Source organism: Sycon ciliatum, chromosome 1 (genome assembly GCF_964019385.1).
Source record: "Sycon ciliatum chromosome 1, ocSycCili1.1, whole genome shotgun sequence".
In the NCBI taxonomy this organism is placed as follows: Eukaryota; Metazoa; Porifera; class Calcarea; order Leucosolenida; family Sycettidae; genus Sycon; species Sycon ciliatum.
In genome coordinates this window covers 96269985-96289984 of record NC_088643.1, presented here as the reverse complement: position 1 = coordinate 96289984, position 20000 = coordinate 96269985, and the positions used below count along the sequence as shown (strand labels likewise).

The 20000-nt window shown below is 49.9% G+C and overlaps 1 protein-coding gene across 1 annotated transcript; it reads right to left on the bottom strand.

Moving 5' to 3' along the window:
• Positions 1 to 7091: 7091 nt before the first annotated feature.
• On the bottom strand, positions 7092 to 8336 carry LOC135809079 (uncharacterized). The gene has a single exon (XM_065322343.1). It carries the CDS (start codon positions 8334 to 8336, stop codon positions 7092 to 7094), a length of 1245 nt encoding a protein of 414 aa, XP_065178415.1.
• Between the last annotated feature and the right edge of the window lie 11664 nt (positions 8337 to 20000).

The following is a 20000-nucleotide window of genomic DNA, read 5'->3' as shown; positions in this document are numbered from 1 at the left end:
TAACGCGGGAAAAGGAAAGTGTGAAGTACTGTTGACGCGCATTGGACATGCATGCCAGCTTCGGAAATTCGGCGCGGAAAATCAATCACTATTCAATGCAGAAATAACGTGCCAGAATCAGAGTACTATGTAGCTAGTGAGAGTCTGTGTACTAGTATTGCAGTTGTCCGAGCGCCATGAAAGTCTGCGAATGCACGTCACCACCCACCGACGTCGACAGTCACAGCAGCCCCTGGGGCATGACACTGTACTGCTCGCCCGTCGCGCCAAGACGCGCTGCCTAGTTTTGTATGTGGAAACCCCCTATATAATAGCAGTTTGGTTTATTTATTTTTTATCATTCAACATCTACCTTCACTGATGAGCTATGTATTAGCGAAACAGCTGTCTGAAGGAGTTTATCAATATCGTCCACGGAAGTGTCCTCGCAATGGTGATGGTTGTGTGCAGGAGGGTCTAGTCGGCTAAAGAGCGCAGTTTAAAGGGGAAGTTAAGGCAAAAATTAAAATTTCACCAGTTGTAGTCTTCGGGGTGCTGAGTCGAATGGTCTTGGTCCGAGGAAGCTGAGACGCTCCCTTCCTACTTGAATCCCAATCGAACTCGCGCACTTCCACCGAAACTGGGTGACTGCGCCCTACTAGATGGGGATTTGTATGCAAAATGTCACTAAAAGCGCCATTTCGTTCTTATAAAAGCACGGATGACCGCGATTGGCCCATATGTTGTAGTCTTTTGGACGCTGAGTCGACTGGTTTTGGTCCGAAAAGGCTGCGATGCAGCGTTCCTCCTTTATTCCCAATCGAACATGGTTGAACAAGTGGTCACGTGCTCCTGGGTGCCCAAATCACCTGGTCACCACGCCAGCAGGTGACAACTTTCACACCAAGGTTCAACTCGAGTTCAACTCGAGTGACAGGACTGCACCCAAAAAAGGTCAAACAGGCTAGTAAGTTGTACCCTGCAGGCACGGTGACCAGGTGACTGGCGTACGCAGGAGCACGTGACCGCTTGTTCAACCATGTTCGATTGGGAATAAAGGAGGAACGCCGCATCGCAGCCTTTTCGGACCAAAACCAGTCGACTCGTCGTCCAAAAGACTACAACATATGGGCCAATCGCGGTCATCCGTGCTTTTATAAGAACGAAATGGCGCTTTTAGTGACATTTTGCATACAAATCCCCATCTCGTAGGGCGCAGTCACCCAGTTTCGGTGGAAGTGCGCGAGTTCGATTGGGATTCAAGTAGGAAGGGAGCGTCTCAGCTTCCTCGGACCACGACCATTCGACTCAGCACCCCGAAGACTACAACTGGTGAAATTTTAATTTTTGCCTTAACTTCCCCTTTAATGGTGGAGGTGACTCACCATATCCGAGGTCGTTAGATAATAACCTTTCGCCCTCACATGCCTTAGAATCAAGAACTTGGGCTTTCTTTCAGCATTGGATTGTTTCGCTTTCCTTTATTTACTAACAGTATATTAAGATGATGGCACGTCAGCCAGCTCGACGACCCTTTCTCCTTCGCGACGTCAATGACATGCCGTAGCGACTCCGACGCACTGCCCGATATCGTGTCGGATTCCGTTTTCTGATGACGTCGAGAAGATGCCTTGGTGTCTCTCTTGGACGATCTGATTAATGCTACAGGATCACCAAAGTTGCCGTCCCTGGACAAGATTCTCCGAGGAAGAGGATCCGTCATCCGAACCGACGATTCATATTGTTGCCATAGGGATACAGGATTAATCAAACCGAGCCCACCCAGACGACATGGCAAAGCCATAAGCCGCCGGAGGGTGTCCCCTGGGGGTGCACGGAAAGTTAAGGCGGGAATCAGTTCTGACTTCACAATGTCCCCCAGCGGTTGGAACATTGGCTCGAGTACTTTCATGGCACGACAGAGAAACGCCCACCTACCCCTGAGGCCCGTCACGTACGCAGAATACGCAGCCTGCGGCTGGGTATGCGCAAATACTGCCAACTTCTTCAGTTCTCCCATCCATTCGTCGACCTTTGTTTTGATATAACTTTGAAGAAAGTCGTCCCTTCCGATTGCTGCGCGAAGATATCGTGATCCCTCGTCCGTTAACATAACACCAGTGTCTCGAAACAATTCAGTCGCCTCCTGGTAACACCTTTCCTTTATGACAAGGACCGATTTCTTTGGGTGTATGAAATATCCATTTGCCGGTCCTCTCTTGTCCATTATGTCCCACAATAGACGGAGCCTGCGAAGACGAGCAGCAGCGGACAGAATCGTCCGCGAAACACGATTGCACCGCACCCGCCTCAGCCGCCAAACGTACCAAGGGCACTAAAGTAAAACCTGGTTTAAGCGACCACCCCACGGTGCAACCAAAAGCGGTCGTTAAAGCCAGGTGGTCTTTAGAACCAGGTCCCATGGTGTGTGTAGAACTGTCGGTGCATGGAAACACGGTCGTTATGAGCAGGTGGTCGCTCAACCCAGAGGTCGCTTACACCAGGTTTTACTGTTTTCCCAACGCGTACATATACGTGGCGAGGGGATCACCTTGTGTTGTCCCTTCTTGCGATAGGACACTTTCACCGTCCACGTAGACATACTTGCCAACCCTACCGTTCTGGAAACTACCGTCACTACTGGCATACTGGGGATTTTGACTTTGATCGAAAAAGTACCGGTATTGGCACAGAACCATGAGTGTTCAAAAAAAAGGTTGTTTTGTGGTGTGACAAGGGCATATGCGGCCCTGCATTTGACAGAATCACGGCATGTGGGGGCAATCTGACAATAAAGAAACTCAACATCTGGTCCCCCAATGAGCAATCGGTAGGAAATGTATAAAAAGAAAGGAGGAAATTGCCCAAAAGTTGCAGAAAAATTGCGGAAAAATAATCAAAATTGCCCAAAAAAGAGGAAATGGCCGAAATTGGCGAAAACCAGGAAAACAAGGAAAGTGAGAGAAAATCCAGGGAACCTGAGTGTGTGTCTAAGGGATTTACTTTGGCTGGGTTGGCAAGTATACGTAGAGTCATGGTACTTCAAGTAGGTATTAATTAGAACGGTAGCAAGTGATGGACACAAGTGCCGAACATTTCTTAGCTGTGCCGTCTGGAAATATTGGAAGAAGATTTATCACTACCTTGACATCGTTCTATTCCTGCTACGGAGATGGAGGATCGTATGAAATTATCGCACTCAAGATTGCAGCCGTCTACTAGATACTAATACTGCAGAATCCTGACTGTGACAATAATAAACACGGTAAAGTACTTGAAAGCCACATGGACCAGTGGTCCAAGGGGGATTTTGCGGAGCTGCAACGGGAAGCGGACACCATACAGACCTCTCTTCTATCGTCCAAGGACAAGCATAAATGTGATCCAGTGGGTCCTTCGGTTGACCCTGCCAGGTGTTTTGCAGATTATGTCACTGCGGGCAAAGTGGGCAAGGCGCTCCGTGGCTTGACAAGCGGTCATGGAGGCGTGCATCAGTTGGACGACGAGATTGACGGATGCACTGTCCGGGATATCCTGAAAGATAAACATCCACCCGCTGAGCCGATGAGCGAGGACGCCGTTATTGGTGGTGATCCACCTGCTCCACCTCATCCGATCTATTTCAGCAGCCCTGGACGTCAGTCGATTAAGAGTGCAACGCTCGGTAAACAGGGTAGTGCGGGACCGAGTGGTGTTGAAGCAGAGAACTGGAGGCATTTTTGCGCCAGTTTCTCAGATGCCTCCCATGGCCTTTGCGATGCGCTAGCATCGTGTGCACGACGTTTAGCCTCCACGTATGTGCACCCAACATCTTTGTCGGCTTTCATTGCGTGCAGATTGATAGCGTTGGACAAGCAACCCGGTGTCCGCCGATTGCAATAGGTGAGGTCGCTCGACGCATTTAGGCAAGGCCATCCTCTTCGTCGTCGGGCAAGCTGTTCAGGAGGCGGTTGGGTGTATTCAGCTATCCGCTGGCTAAAATTGCGGTTAAGAGGTGGGAATACAATTCAATACACGCGATGCAGCAGGCCTTTGAGCTGGATGACACCGAAGGAATGCTGATGGCGGACGCAAGTAATGCGTTCAACAGACTGAATGGACAGACCTGCTTAATGCATTTGGGCGAAAGTGCACACATTTGTTATATGCAGCTTCTATGGCTCCAGCTGTCTCCACTGCTATGCGGACAGATCACCAAGCCTGAACGAGGGGTCGGAGTTAGCTATGGGTTTCGGCTCGGGCAGATCCAAGCAGGTCCGGACATCAGCTGAGCCCTCCACACGCACGGTCAATTTTGGGATATTCACTTCGACCGCATCCCCGGACGTGTGCCTCCTGGTCTCCTGAGAAGCAGAGTGTAAATCGCTTCTGGTTGGTGCCGAATTTCCAAGAACAAGTCCTCCAGGCAAGGAACCGGGTCATACACGTTGGGCCAGCATACTGAAACTATAGTGTTGACAGCGGAATGCGGATCAGTCGTTTCCTGTCAACCACGGTAAGTTGGTATCAGCTCCAGTTTTTTTATTTTTTTATTTATTTTATTGAAAAACCACGAACCGTCAGACATGTGAATGTGCACATGATCATACAGTGTACATACGTAAGTATCGAGAAGGCAGCACAGAAACGGCAGTGGTGGTGAGGCCTGGGCAGCTCGTCCGAACGTGGGTCTCGGAGTCAACACTGGGCAGACGCACCGGCAGGGGGTGGGGGGGGGGGGGGGTAGCTTGGGAGATAAGGGATGGAGCCAGCGGTATCTTAGTATGTAACGCATATGCTCAATAAATATGTCAATCTTAAAAACAATAGTGTGGCGGACCTACGCAGAGGAAAGGCATCATGGACATGAAAAAAATCATGGACATGATATTGTTCACTTCACCGTGGTCAGCTACCCGTAAAGACCGTACATCGATGCTCCTATCCAGCCAGCCAGTTTGTTTTCAAATAAAGGCGAAGTTCAGTAGTAGTAGTAGTAGTAGTAGTAGTAGTAGTAGTAGTAGTAGTAGTATTTATTATTTTACTTGGGTATACCCAACAGGCCTATGGCCTTCTTACAGGGTGCCCAAGGAGAAATTGTGAGCAGCTAGCGCAAAAAAGCAGGCAAGGTACGCTGGGATCGAATGATGGCGGGTAGTGCATTAAAGCGGTCAGCACCAAGAAATGAGAGACTGTAGTGGCCTGGCCGGGACATGAATGGGGGGAGAAAGAGACTACTGGATGTTTGGCCTCTGGTTTGGGAGGTAGTGTGCGTAGCATCATTTCGGGTCGTGAAGATTTGGGAGATGAGGGGACTGCAAAGGGACCTGATGCACTGAAAAGTAAAAATGAAAAGCTTAAGAGTGAGGCGTAGGCTGAGTGGGTGGAGGTTGTGACAACGCAAAATGGGCTCAACGTCAGCACGGGAAGGGTAGGCAAATACTACGCGAACAGCTCGGCGGCTCAGTCCTAGAAGCTTATCGTATTCTGAAGCGTGTACAAGTAATGAATGAACATTATGATATTCTTGCGTACTCTAATTTGCGCTGTATAACTCCAAGATAGAAATCTCGGCGGGCCTCACTGTCCAGGTTTTCTCTGCCTCGCCTCAAAGCACCTAGCTTCTTATTAATGTCATCACGGAGGTGGGAGATATGGGGTCGGAAGGTCAGGTGCTCATCGATGTGGAGCCCAATATACTTATATTAGGTGACGGAGTGATGACAGTCGTGTCGCACAGCACTGATGCAGTCACCGGAATTGAGTCACTGGCACGATGGATGATCAGGAGTTCGGTTTTCTTTGGGTTTACCAGAAGGCCACGACCATCAAAATATGATTGTTGGAGCGGCGAAATCTTCTGATAAAACCCTCCGCAGCATGCTCGAGATGTTGGACACTCTGCAGGCCTTTGAAAGGCAGGTGTCGTCGGCGTAGAGTAGAGAGTCACTATTTACACGTGTTGGTACCTCTCTTTGTGTATATCGTGAAGAGGACAGGTCCCAACACCGATCCTTGTGGAACTCCTCTTGTGCATGCGACGGGAGTAGCGGTCTGACCAGTTCGGCGATATTCAACCTGCTGGCATCGATCGGACAGATAGCTTGCAAACCAGGACAAGGCTGTGCGTCCAATGCCGCATTGGAAAAGATCATCCAGGAGGGTGTCATGGGCCTCATGGCGCCGGCCGCGCGGATTCGATCGAAAGCTTTGCTCATGTCTAAAATAGCACACCGACCACGTTCCGCTCTTCCAAGCTACATGTACACTGCCATCTGTTTATGGCGCAGCTTAGCGCATCCTCAGTAGAATGGTGGGACCTATAAGCAAATTGCTGGGGAGGAAGAATGTTGAGGTCGGGGTTGTCTTCGATGTACTTTCTCAGCTGTTTCAGAACGATCTTTTCGAGGAGCTTTGAGACTATCGGGAGAAGGGAAATTGGTCTGTAGTTGCTGGCTTGACAGGGATCTCCAGCCTTGAGCAGTGGGGTAACAGAGGCAATTTTGTAAAGGTTCGGGAAGATACCAGTGGCCAGTGACTCATTGAAGATGCAAGTGAGACTTCCGGCCAGTTCATCAGCGCATATGTGCAGTATATTTGCGGGGATACCATCCGAGCCTGTGGCTTTGGAGACGATTATCTCCTCATGACTAACACGTGAAAATGTGGTCAGACTGGTGGCTGGCATTGGACCTGGAGGAACTAACAGGGTGTCAGGTCCTCTGGCATCAGAGACAATCGAGCTAAAGTGCGTAGACAGTTGATCTATGGAAGCTGCGGGAGTTCGCTGTATCTTACGACGACCTGTAAGCGTGTTAATGAGGGTTGAGACGGTTGTATTGTCCAGGATAACTCTGCCTTCATCAACAATCAGAAGGTCTCTAAATACCAGTACAGCAATACAGGTGCTACTGCATATAATGTAAAGTATGATGATGATTGTGTCAAGTGTCACGTAGGAGGTGTGTATAGCACACCGCTCACACTCCCCCACTCAAACTCAACAATATGAACACCAACTCAAAATGGAGGCACACCATGCCGACTCAAAGAAAGTGTTCCCGCGACAGCCGACCTCCCACCCAGCATTCATGTGACCTGCCTGGTTCGCCACCAAGCATCTCAGGTCAGAGTCAGACCTCCCCCGCACTCTCGTCATCGTCCGACGCATCCGCTTCGGCACCACTACAGGCCGAGCTTGATCCATAACGGACCCGCCGGGGGTTTACTGCCAAAAACTTGGTTGGCCGTCTAACTCTTCCACTCTTGCGAATCGGGGTAGTCTCCTGGGCAGCTGCACTTGGAGAAACGTCAAGCTCCCCCTCCGTCCCCGTTCCGTAGGTGCTGCTACTGTGCTCCCAGCTCAACCGCTGAGGGGGTGCGGCCTCTAGCTCATTGTAGTGTCGCTGTAGCGTGCGAGTAAGGGCATTGGGTCCGCAAGGCTTCACCAGGTAGGTATTGCGAGTCCTGTGCACAACTGTATACAATTCGGACTTGTGTGCGTGAAGCTTTCCTTTCGTGCGCTGTGCAGGTTGGAGCTTGATTCTCACGGTATCACCAACAGCATATCCACACCTCGCCTTCCCGCCAACTCTCACCCTCCTGGCATCCTGAGCATCGCTTATCCGGCGCTTCACCCGTCGGAAAACTCTGTCCATTCGTTCCACCGCACGTGATGGTCGCTGTCCTGTTGGTTGTGGTACTGCAAACTGTTCTGGTCTGTTGGGGTGCTGATGGAACAGGAGTTCGTATGGACAGCAGCCGGTAGTAGCATTCTTTGATGTGTTGTGCGCATACTGTACGGAATGCACTGCCTCTGGCCATGCCGCTGGGTTGTTATCACACACACAGCGTACATTATCGATCAGTTGATTCTGTCGTTCGACCTGACCATTAGACTGGGCATGGTTCGGGCTGCTCAATGCCTGCCGAATGCCTATGGCTGAGCACATTTCCCAAAACATCGTTCCTGTGAAGTGTGAGCCCCGGTCGCTCTGGATGGTCACCGGAATGTCGAACACCATAACCCAATGCTCTAGTAGGGCCTTCGCTGCCGTCTCTGCCGTGGCGTCTGCTGTAGGGATACGTATCGCGTATCGCGTTAATACATCTTGTACGCCCAAGATATAGCGAAACTGATCCGGCACAGACGGCTGAAATGGGGCAACGAAATCAACCTGTATCCGTGCCAAAGGTGCTGCGGGTATATCTGTCTTCTGGAGCTCCGCCTTGTCCGGATGTTTGGGGCGCTTGTGCCGCTGACAAGCTGCGCATCCTCTCACGTACGTTACCACATCTTCTGACATGAAGGGCCACTTTATCTCGTGGAAGAGGTATATCGCCAGAAACTGCTCGTGCTGGTATGGCGGTGCGTTCATAACCGTGCCAGTCCTGCTCTGCATGCACTGTTTGTTCGCAACTGCGGAGCAACTCGCCTTCAGCGCAGTCTGGGCCTGCAACAACCAATAGCCAGAAGCCGAGCAGGCCAATGCCGACCAGCATCTCGCGGTTGCCTGTTATGGAACCATAATTATACCTGACACGGCGCGAGCCATGGGCAACATCCCAGCATTCCGCCGAGCTGCCATTCCCTACACGTTGTAGACTGCTACACAGTTGGTCATACCATGGTCTTCAGTACCCACAAACTTTGCAAAGCCGATAATATGATAATGTACCGTGGTGCATGCACCGATGGTACCACCACTTCGTAGACTGCCTCCCGTTCATTTCTGTGCTCCTGTCTCTATTCTCGTCAGCTGTGTACTTCAGCAGTTCAATTCTGTGCTCCAGTCCTCTTTATTCTCGTGAGATGTGGACTTGTTTTGCAGTTTGTTTGGTATATTTGAATTCACACAGTAACCGTTTATTCAGCTATTCTCTCCTCCCTCTTCTGAATTTGACTGTCCGCTGGCCTTCTCTCCTCCCATCCCCTTACATTGTATTGGGCCTCCGCAGCTTCCCCCCCCCCCCAACCACCACCACCCCACGCACACACTACATTGTCACATAGCACAACTCAACCATTCGCTACCTTGTTATTGAGCACTCCTGCTCGTTTGGTCTCGCGAATCCAAATAAAATCAATCAATCAATCACCATACTTTGTCCCGAATGCGGTCGTTGGTCCTGTTTCCGCCCATGTGACCACTGAGTGGTGCATCATGCACCAGCTCTAGGAACTTCCGGCGCAACGAACAGGGTAGAACCACCACCTGGATTTTTCTCCGACCCAGTGACTTCTGTTTCGTAGATCTGCCCTTCGACTCCGAGTAGCGCAGGACGTCTAATGACAGCCAATGCCCTGCGTCCAGTGACAGCCAATGCCCTGCGTCTAATGACAGCCAAAGCCCTGCATCTAGTGATGTCCACCAGGACAGTGGCCAGCACCAGCCCAAGCTTCAAGATACGTCAACTACGTCTGCTCCAGCCAAAGCCACGCCACCTCGCCCTGGAAAGCGTCATGCAGAAGATTCCCCTGGATCCATGTCGGGAATACCATGCAAAATGCAACCTTCATCTAGCTCTTAATGAGTAAGCTAAATCCAGTTGCGCGGGAGTTCTACCCTCAGGCTGCTACCGTATCTATTAACAGACTGCCACAATCTCATTCAACACATACCACCATTGGATTCCTTAACATCTGCAGCCTGCGCTACAAGATAGACACGCTGTCCGCTCTGATTAGGGAAAGGACATGGGATGTTGTTGGGATTGCGGAGACATGGCTGGACGCGTCTATAGCTGATGGAGAAGTGAACATTGAAGGATACAGTTTGGTGAGAAATGACCGAAAGGGGAGAAAAGGAGGTGGCGTCTGTATTTTTTACCGGTCCTGCTTGCCCATCAAACCACGGCCGGATCTCAACCAAGGGGACACGGAGGTAGTGTGGGTTGAGCTAAATGGAAAGGCAGGCAATCACTTAATTGGCTGCATATACCGACCACCAGATGCGCCAGTCTCCTACTGGTCCACCCTTGAGGCATCGCTGCATCAAGCTGCTATGGTTACCTCAGCCGTCACATTGATGGGTGACTTCAATGTCAATATCTCGCATTCCCTGCCACAGCATGCCCAGCCCCTTCTGGATCTCTGTGGTGCATATGGCCTCACTAATATCGTCCACTCCGTTACGCGAGTCTCACCTCGGTGTCCAGCTGGCACTACTATTGACCTGATACTGACTACAGAGGATAAGGATTTGCATGATTGCCGAGTCCTGCCGCTTACACTCAGTGACCACTTTGGAGTTGAAGCAACCTTCAATGCAAGACATGCCCAGCCAGACATCCCCAAGCAGCGTGTGCGTCGCCGTTTAGATAACATTGACTTGGTTGCCTTCCGACTTGACCTAGCTGCTGCTGAACTTCATGTGTACCCACCAGACTCTGATGTGCAAGCCATGTGGGACCACTGGCATCAACGATTCCTTTCTGTCCTCGACAGGCATGCGCCATTGCAGCAATGCAAGATTAAGACAGGCAAGCTCCATCCTCCATGGTCTGACAGAGAGCTATACAAGATAAACCAGCTGAAGCGTCGCCTGCATCGAAAGTGGCTTGCTGACAAAGCCAACTCTGAAGCTCACGCAGCATATAGACGTGCCCGCTCGGTTGCTGCGAATACAAACAGGTGCAAACGCAACCAGTACTTCCAAAGTCAGTGCCAAGATAATTGCCAGAACCCACGCAAGTTATGGTCAGTCCTAAATACTGTGACTGGACGCAAGAGACAATCAATCCAGCCGACATGCGACATCGAACATGTTGCGTCCACGTTTGGCAAGGTAGTCTCTGATGATGCTCGACCTTCAGTTCTCTCTATGCCTCAGGGACCACAGCCTCGGTCTGCCCTGACCTCATTCCAACATGTGCGTGCCTGCGATGCTGAACAGCTTTTGAAGCGCATCGACCCGCGCAAAGCAACTGGGAGCGACGGCATCCCAGGCTTACTTCTAAAGTACTGTGCCGACCTGCTAGCACCATCAGTTGCAGCACTTTTCAATGCGTCCCTGACCTCCGGCACTGTACCCGCTGGCTTTAAGCGTGCGTATGTGACCCCATTGCACAAGGCTGGCGATCCATCTGTCGCCAACAATTTCCGTCCTGTGTCCCTGCTCCCAATTCTCTCGAAGCTGCTAGAGAAGGTGGTGCAGAAGGCACTTGTCACCTTTCTGGATATGGCTGGTTCTCTGCCCAGCACACAGTTTGCATTCCGGACAGGACATTCCACGGAGGATGCCCTTGTGCTGATGGTAAACAGGATCCTCGCCTCAAGAGACCGCCGCATGTTCACGGGTGTGGTCCTCCTGGATATGTCGAAGGCGTTCGACAAGGTTCGCCACCAGCAACTAGTCGAAGATCTCTTCTGTGTGGGCGTCACTGGAACAGCGCTCCAGTGGCTCATGTCATACTTGTCTGATCGCTGCCAGATTGTCCAGCTGGGATCCCAGCTTAGCACAGTGGCAGCCTGCTCCTGTGGAGTACCACAGGGGTCGGTATTAGGTCCACTGCTGTTCAGCCTTTACACCCGGGACATACCATCTGTTGCCCAGCAAGCTGAGTCCATCCAGTTCGCAGATGACATCGCACTGACCTGCAGTCGCCCAACACAACAGGAACTGACCGCCACTCTCTCCAGAGCAGTGACATGCATTGCTGACTGGCTGAAGCAGCGAGGTTTGATCCTTAATGCATCAAAAAGTCAGGCATTGGTAGTACCGGCTGGGAAGCTAGAAGCGCAAACTGAACTGGATGTATGGTGTCATGCGACTAAGCTGCCATCTGTCTCTTCTGCTTGCTACCTCGGAGTTCACATTGACAGCGCCATGTCTTGGAACACCCAGATGGATAGGTGCGTTGCCCGCCTCACCAAGAAAGTCGGTGTGCTGTGGCGGATGCGCCGCTGCCTCAGCATGCAAAGCCGCATCCAGTACTTCAAGTCGGTGATCAAGCCTGATTTCTCATATGGCTCCAATGCCTTCTCAGCATCGCTGGCGGGTAAGCACCTGGACCGTCTCCAAGTTCTGCAGAATCGTGCGGCTCGAGCTGTGTACGGATGCTCGCCGCGCACCTCTGCCAGAAACCTGCTAGTCCAACTCGGCGCCTACCGTGTCCGGGAGATCTTCATCCAGAAGCTCATCTTCCTGGTTTGGCGCTGCCGCTACTCCCGTGCTAGCCCCACACTGCAAGTGCTGTTGCTACCAACCAGTGGCGCTCCTACTCGGCTGCAATCATCGATGGGCCTAAGACCACCGCCAACCCGCACTGAGCTGGGTAAGGGTTGTCTCGCGTTCCAAGGAGCTAGGCTCTGGAATGCGTTGCCCAGCGAGGTACGGGCCATACCGCACCCGGCCCAATTTCGCACTGCTGCTGTTCCACACAGCATGAACCCTTGAGGTCAGACGGATCACTATCGCCATATTTTCATTATATGCCTGCCTGTTGGCCTGCCTGCCCGTCTCTCTCCCTGCTCTCTGACAACTTGCTTGTTAATTCGTGCGGTTGTTTTCAGACGTAAAGCCCTGCTGTAGAGGTCTCAGCCCTCATTTGTTAGTCTCTCTCTCTGTCTCTCTCTCGCTCTCAGATCTCTCTCTCTCTCTCTCTCTCTCTCTCTCTCTCTCTCTCTCTCTCTCTCTGTTTTTGGTGGACAAAAATATCTCTGGCGTTGATTGCTTTCTTGCTTCGACTTCTGCCGCGCCTTTGTTCTCGTACTCCCCTTTATGTACAAGTGTTGTGCAGACCCTCCCTTAATATAGTCTGTCTCATTTTGTCCTGAGATGTTTTGATGCATAGTGATTATGACGCTCATCATTCGCTCCCTTGTCACTGGACAGTTCTGTCCGTTTGGTTTTAGCGAATTCAAATAAAGAAAACAACAAATAAAGAAAACAACTCCATCCGTGCCGATCCTCAGTCGTGCCCTCTTCCTCAGGATGCACTTAGATTCCTCCTCCAGCGAGCCCACTGAGCCCGGATCCCTCAGCTCCTTCATCACGGGGCCTAGCGCTGGACACTTGTGCTGCGCTTCGGTCAGTTCCTGGATGGAGAAGAGCGTGGTGAGCTGGTGGATGCCGTCATTCTTACTATCCTCCTGCTGCACGCTTAGGCACTGCATGACTTTTGGTAGCTCGGCATGCCCAATGCGGGACAAATAATCCGCCATACTCAGTTCGGGTGAAGTTCCTGGCCTGTGTATGGGTCTCATCGGGAACTGTTGTAGATAATCCAGCCACCGTGCACGTCGCCCATGGATCTCATCCATCGCCAGGCTGTTGATCCATTTGAGTGCTGCGTGGTCGGTGATAAGGTCAAATGGCTGGCCGGAGAGATAGACCCTAAACTCTTGATGGCCAGGATCACTGCCAGCAGCTCACGGTCCGTGACAGGGTAGTTCCTCTCTGCCTGCGTCAATGTGTGGTGGAAGAACGCCACCGGCGCTAGATGCTTGCCGTCTCGTCGCTGTGCCAGCATTGCACCGGTACCGACGTCCGATGCATCCGTTACTAGTATGAACGGCCTCTTCATGTCCGGTAACTGCAAAACCGGTGCTGAGGCGACCGGTTGCTTTAGCGTCTCAAATGCTAAACTTGCCTTCTCACTCCATTGAAGCAGCGTGCTGCGAGGACCCTTCATCATTTCGTACAGCGGTTTTGCAATGGTCGACATGCCTGGGATCCAGCGCTGAACGTATGAAAAGGCGCCCATAGCCTTCCGGAGCATAGTAACAGTTGTAGGCTTAGGTGTGCGGAGCAATGACTGAGTCCTGGCCTCGGAGATGCGCATTGTGCCTGCTGCTATTACGTGCCCAAGGAACTCCACCTCCCGCACACCGAAACAGCATTTATCGGGGTTCAGCAGTACACCAGCCGACCTGAGTTTACTGAGCACCTCCCGCAACCGGCTGTTGTGCTCCGTTCAGCTGCGTCCCCATACCAGCACGTCGTCTAGGTTGCATAGCGCAGCCGTCCAATTGAGTTCGCCCAGAATCGCTGACATCAGACGCTGAAAGGTCGCCGGGGTGCCCTGACCAGTCCATTCAAACTGGCCATCCGCCGTGACGAAGGCAGTCTTGGCCGCATCCTCACGACGCATGGGCATTTGATAGTAGCCGGATTTCAAGTCAACCATGGAGAAGAACTGCGCTTCAGTCAACTGATCCACCAAGTCGTCTATCAGAGGCAGTGGGTGATGCTGGGGATGACTGTCTGCGTTTAGCCTTCGGTAGTCCATTGCCAGTCTCCAGCCAGTCTCAGTCGGCCATTCTTGCTCCAGTCTCTCCGGAGGCGTGGGTTCGAATCCCACCGCTGCCACCAGTGAGACGGTTGTATTGTCCAGGATAACTCTGCCTTCATCAACAATCAGAAGCCCTCTAAATACCAGTACAGCAATACAGGTGCTAATGCATATACCGTATTTCCGCAAATAAAAGGCCGTCCTCGTATACAACGCCTTCCTCGTATACAAGGCCGGGGCAGGGGGCGATTGAAAAAATAAAAGACCGTCTCCGATTAGAAGACCGGGCCTACTAAATGAGTCTTTGTTCTTGTGTTAAAAATAGAAGACCGTGCTCAAACTGTGGGAAAAAATAGAAGACCGTGCTCAAACTGTGTAGAAGAAAATGGAAGAACGGGGGTAAAACTGTGTGGCGAGAAATAGAAGACCGGGGTCAAACTGGGTTGAAAGAATAAAAGACCGTCCTCGAATACAAGACCGTCCTCGATTATAAGGCCGGGTTAGGACGAGGTTGAAAAAATAGTAGACCGGCCTACTATTTGTGGAAATACGGTAGTGTAAAGTATGATGCTGATTGTGTCAAGTGTCACGTAGGAGGTGTGTATAGCACACCGCTCACAGGGTCCACTGATACCGCGGGTTGCGATGGGAAGCCTGGAATTGTTGGAGGAAGTAGGCTGACTTCAAGCGACGGGACATGACGCTACGTTCTCGACGGAGGGCGCGATATTGCCATACCATGGACGGGTGCCGCCTGGAGGCCCGATGTAAGTGCTTCTTACGATGCAGCAAGTTTCTCAGTTCATCTGTCAACCAAGGCTGTGGGCGTGGTTTCTGAAGCGAAACCGTGATCGTTTTAAGTGGTGCTACTTTGTTGAGTGCGGTTTGAACATTCGACTGGAATGCCTCTGATTCGTCATTAATATTGAGGTTGATCCGAGAGCGACTCTCACCACGACCAGCATTGGATATTCAGCTTCAATTGCCTAATTAAATAGCGTGTGCGGATGACGTAGACTTCATCAGCACCAGCCTACAATATTTGCACGACAATCAACCCATACTATCAACCTCGTTAGCGGAATACAATTTAAAAATAAATGAAGCCAAAACCGAATATACTACAATTAAAAGAGAAAAGGACAGAGTAGACAAGCGATGGCGGAACACGGTCAAACTAGGATCGATGCTTGGAGTGGAGGAAGATATCAGTCAGAGACAACGTCCAGCAACATGTGCCTTACATCAGCTGTGGGTGATATGGCTAAGAGGTAACCATGCCCGTGAACCCCTTCGGATTAGGTTTTACAGCAGCTTTATTCTCCCAATACTTCTTTATAACTGCGGAACATGGAGCCTGACAGAGACTCAAGAAAAGAAACTTGACTCGTTCCTCCACCAGCAGTTACGAGCAGTCACAGGGGTCAAATATCCCCGTATAATTCGCAATGAAGCACTGTACAAGCGCACTGGCTCCAAGCCACTCAACAGAATCATCCAGTCTGCTAGGTGGAGAATGCTTGGCCACATGCTTCGACTAGACACCTCATCCCCGGTCCAGCAGGCTATATCAGCATACTTTCAGCCAGGAAGCTCAGGGTTCCGAGGCCGCCCGAGAACAACCCTCCCGCGATCTATCAACAACGGCCTGAACAATTCCAAATCCACAAACTCCCTCACATCACACAAGGATCTAGTTGCACTGAGGCAGCTCGCCTAGGATCTTCGAAAGTGGAAGGAACTAATGTGTGCTGTGTGTAGTGGCTGAAGTTATACAAATACACTAGATACTCTAACAATAATAACGGATACAATTACACTAGATAATCTAACACACTAGATACTCTAGATACTCTAACGATTTTATCAACAATTATGATAATTACCACATCAAATGATGCAGAGCCCTATCCAGAATCGGCAATATGCTGGCCCTGGCCTGGAGATCTGCAACTACAATCAGTTTCTACTTTGCAATATTAAGGGATTAGTCCCTTTTGTCGATTGATGGATCAATCAGTACCAACGCATTCGTAACTCCTATTAGTAACTTCGGCTCTGCTTTGAACTGTATGTTTAACTCTTTTGATTTCTTTGTATTCTGTATCTCGTTATAATAGCAATAAAATTAATGTCTCCGCGTCGATTATTTACGTATCTCGTCATCGTTATCTTTTCCTCTAGCCCTCTCGCTTAGGATGAGCTTTCTTTTTTATGGCAGCGCGAAGGCTATATACCTGCTTTATGCAGGTTGATGCCAACGCGAACAAGCAAAATAATAATAATGATATCCACTATCACCGCCAGTTACGTTATGATCAGCTCATGCGATTACATTGCACCTTGGTCAGTATCGTGCAACAAAAAACTGATAGCTTGTTGGTCCTCTTCTCTTCTCATACATTATTCCTTGGCTCTTCACCCGAGTAATTCTTTGGTCCCTTTCTTTTCCATAATTACTATTATTTCTGTGTTTTGTGTGTGTTTTGTGTTTTATGTGCGTGCGTGTTTGTGTGCGTGTTTGTGTGGGGAGGCTCGGCAAGGGGGAGGGGGAGGGCGAAGGAAGGAAAGAAGATGTGTGTGTGTGCGCGCATGCGCATGCGTGTGTGTGCGCGTGCTTGTGTGTGTGCGTGTGTGTTTGGTGGAACTGCGAGCACCGTCAAGATTAAGATCATGACGGCAGGCCGTGGGGTCTGACTCTCTGCTGAAGGCTATAGGCTGGAAGTAAAGACGACGGCAGATCAATAGGACAGCAATTGAGTATATCTGATTAACGCAGCGGTGATGATGGGATGTTACAGGCTACGCCGACCTATGGTCTCGGTCTCAAAGCCTGTGAATATTTCCTGATCTGTGATCTTTTAATTAAAACTTAAAAGTACTTACTGGTAAATGGACAATACAACCCAAACTGCTTACCATTAACCTCGTCATAATTGGACCCTGACAGACAGTTGGAATAGCACAACTCTGTGCTCTCTAGACAGTTGTAGGTGGTGCCAGTACATGTGCCCGTGGTCACTTGGCAACTGCTGTAAGACCTGGCGTTGGGCGGAAAGTCGTTGTTGCAGTCAGTTCCAGTGCAGCATGTCCAGCATTGGGAGCTGGTCAATCCGAAAACAGTATCCGTCATGCACGTGAAATTGTCTGTTCCGCAATCGATCCGGGTGATATCAGAGGCGGTATAGCACTTCTTGTACCAGCTGGTCACACCAATACCTGCAGAGGGACCAAGGTAAAGAAAGATGCCCAAGATATGTCTCAGTACATGACTGTACCTAACGCCTGTTCCGAATCCCTTCTCTAATTCAGACCTTCCAGCAACCGATGCGCTGACTCGATCAACGTCACAGGGGCTCACATCACACAATCATTCTTGAAGACTGTATATGAATGCAATGTGCCGTGCCTATAGAGTGCCTATGTGTGCGAGTAGCAAGGCGATAATGGTATCAGCAAGCTGACAAGAGACACAAGCGAAATATACGAGAATCTAGAAGAAGGTTCTGTGGCAAGGACCAGCGTCTAGAAGATGATACACTGGTAGAAAAGCCTCTTGTACGGGCAAAGCAAATGTGCTTACATATGATTATGACACAAAATATCAATACAAAAAAAATAAAAACGCCAAGAATCTGAAGAAAAAGACTCAATCCAATCCTGTGTTGCCATAACGGTAACTGAAACCCAACACAAATCTAAGAAAATGGCAAGTACACGCGGTCACGCGGCAACAAAAATCACCAAACGTTAGCACTAGTAATGTTGAAACATGGTTGCAGTAGACAAACTACAAGTAAGCAAGCAACGCATACAAAGAAACAATCAGACAATTAAAACACGAGTAAAGAGAAACTGAACGCCAAAAATAAGTATGGCTTATCCGAAGGAGAATTGGGCACTGATTCCCATGAGCTATGTCTCGAGCCGATCAGAGAAGAGGAACCGTGTCAAATTTCATAAATAACACCTTCCATATTTGGAAATTGGGCTTGATGACGTGCGTACTGCTTAGCTGTCACCATGCTGTGCATGCTCAGCAGTGTAATTGAATGGAAGAAAACAATTACTTTGGTGTTTTGCAGCTCTGTTTCGTTCCCTGACGGTAACCAAATCTAGATGTAGGAATCTGTTGAGCAGGAGAGTGACACATGTCTTCCCGAAGGCTATCCAGGCTGCAGTGGTGATGAAGAAGACACGATCATCACCCCGAGATCGATTGTAGGGATTTGGAAAACTCATGGTGAATGGCTGTGCATAGCTGTTGTTCTACGCCAACTTAGTTCAGCGTTCAGTTTCCCTTTAATACCGTCTAGGCCACTAACCTGGACAGGCAGCGGTGCAAGAAGCTGTGGTCTCGCCTACAGTCATATGACCCGCTGCACTCGCGGAAGCATGTTATGGCCCAACGGAGCAGGGTAAACGATATGAGGCTTCGAAGCTCACCCATTACTACCGAGTAAGCAACCTCGCTATGCTTCTCCACCAGTTGCGATGCCAGTGCCTTCAAACACAATGTCGTCTCAGACTCTCTTTGCCGCACATGCCGGAGGTACTGAAAACGAGAGGAGTGAAAGCTCCACAGTCTACCCTGTTCACTCGGTCGCAGTATGTTCTTTTGTTGGCCTTTTCATGTGCCTGGAGCTGACTCAGGACTTCCGAACGAGACAGCAGGGAGGCTCTCGGGTGAGTCACTCGTACATCAAAAAAACGCATCCCGCTGCCTCGACCAAAAGCCCCGAGCTCGAATATCCAGGCGGGCTCCTGCCGACCGGTTGGCTGACCGGCCTGGCAAATCCTCTCCCTGATATGGGAGCAGAGTCGGCTCGGTCTCCACATCCTTCACCACACTGCTACAAGAAGTGCCATGCAAGAGCCCAATGTCGCACCTTATAGATGTGTGAACAAAGTGCGCCAGCATGATAATCATGATAATTATTACTAGTATAGTGCGTATGTATATGCCGAGGTTTTTATAACAGGTCGATATTTGTCTGTATACACGAGGTCCCTTGTTATAATATTCATAGTATACCTCTCCATGCCCAAGCTCAAGAGCAAAAAGGAGTGAATATAGCATTCTTTCCCTAAAAAGGAGTGAATATAGCTTTAGAGAAAGAAAGCTATATTCACTCCTTTTAGAGAAAGAAAGCTATATTCACTCCTTTTTAAAGAAAGAAAGCTCCTCAGTGGGTTTTTTGATGGTTTTCCTCAGTGGTGTATATACCTCCTTAGAGTGAGGTATAAAGAAAGTGTACATGTGTGCCAAGTGCAATGTACATGTGTGATAAACGCAAAATAGGTGACAGTTCTTTCTTAACACAAAAACCTATGTGTTGCATGAAAGGTGTGCATGGGAGGCAAGTACAGAGCATCAACATTAGTATAATCATGGTAAAGTCAGGATGCGCGATCCCCACACGTTCACATGCTGGCAGTAGTCCATTGGCCAAATCTCAGAAAAGGCCTCTTTCGGAGAAGGTGATGCACTGAAGCTCCAAGTAAACGCCCTTTGGCACACTAGCTCATGAGACCCCATAGAATACGAATCCGTTTGTTGGCCATTCCCAATCCAGTCCAGGATAGTCGAACTGGGTCCAATACCTTCTTCCGATTTTCGTAATTTCGTCCACCATTACATCTTTCTCATCGACTTTTTTCGCATTGCGAATGTTCTCGAGCCGCTCAGCAGAATCTACGCACGCTCGAACACTTGAAATGCCTGCATGTTCACGGTTCGCAAGATTCTAGCGAGCTTGGTGGAATCTATTATTTATTTCGACATTTTATAGGAGAATCTGAATTAG

Bases quoted from the DNA above. Each gene is read 5' to 3' on its own strand.
- LOC135809079 (XM_065322343.1), bottom strand. From the start codon at position 8,336: ATGAACGCACCGCCATACCAGCACGAGCAGTTTCTGGCGATATACCTC.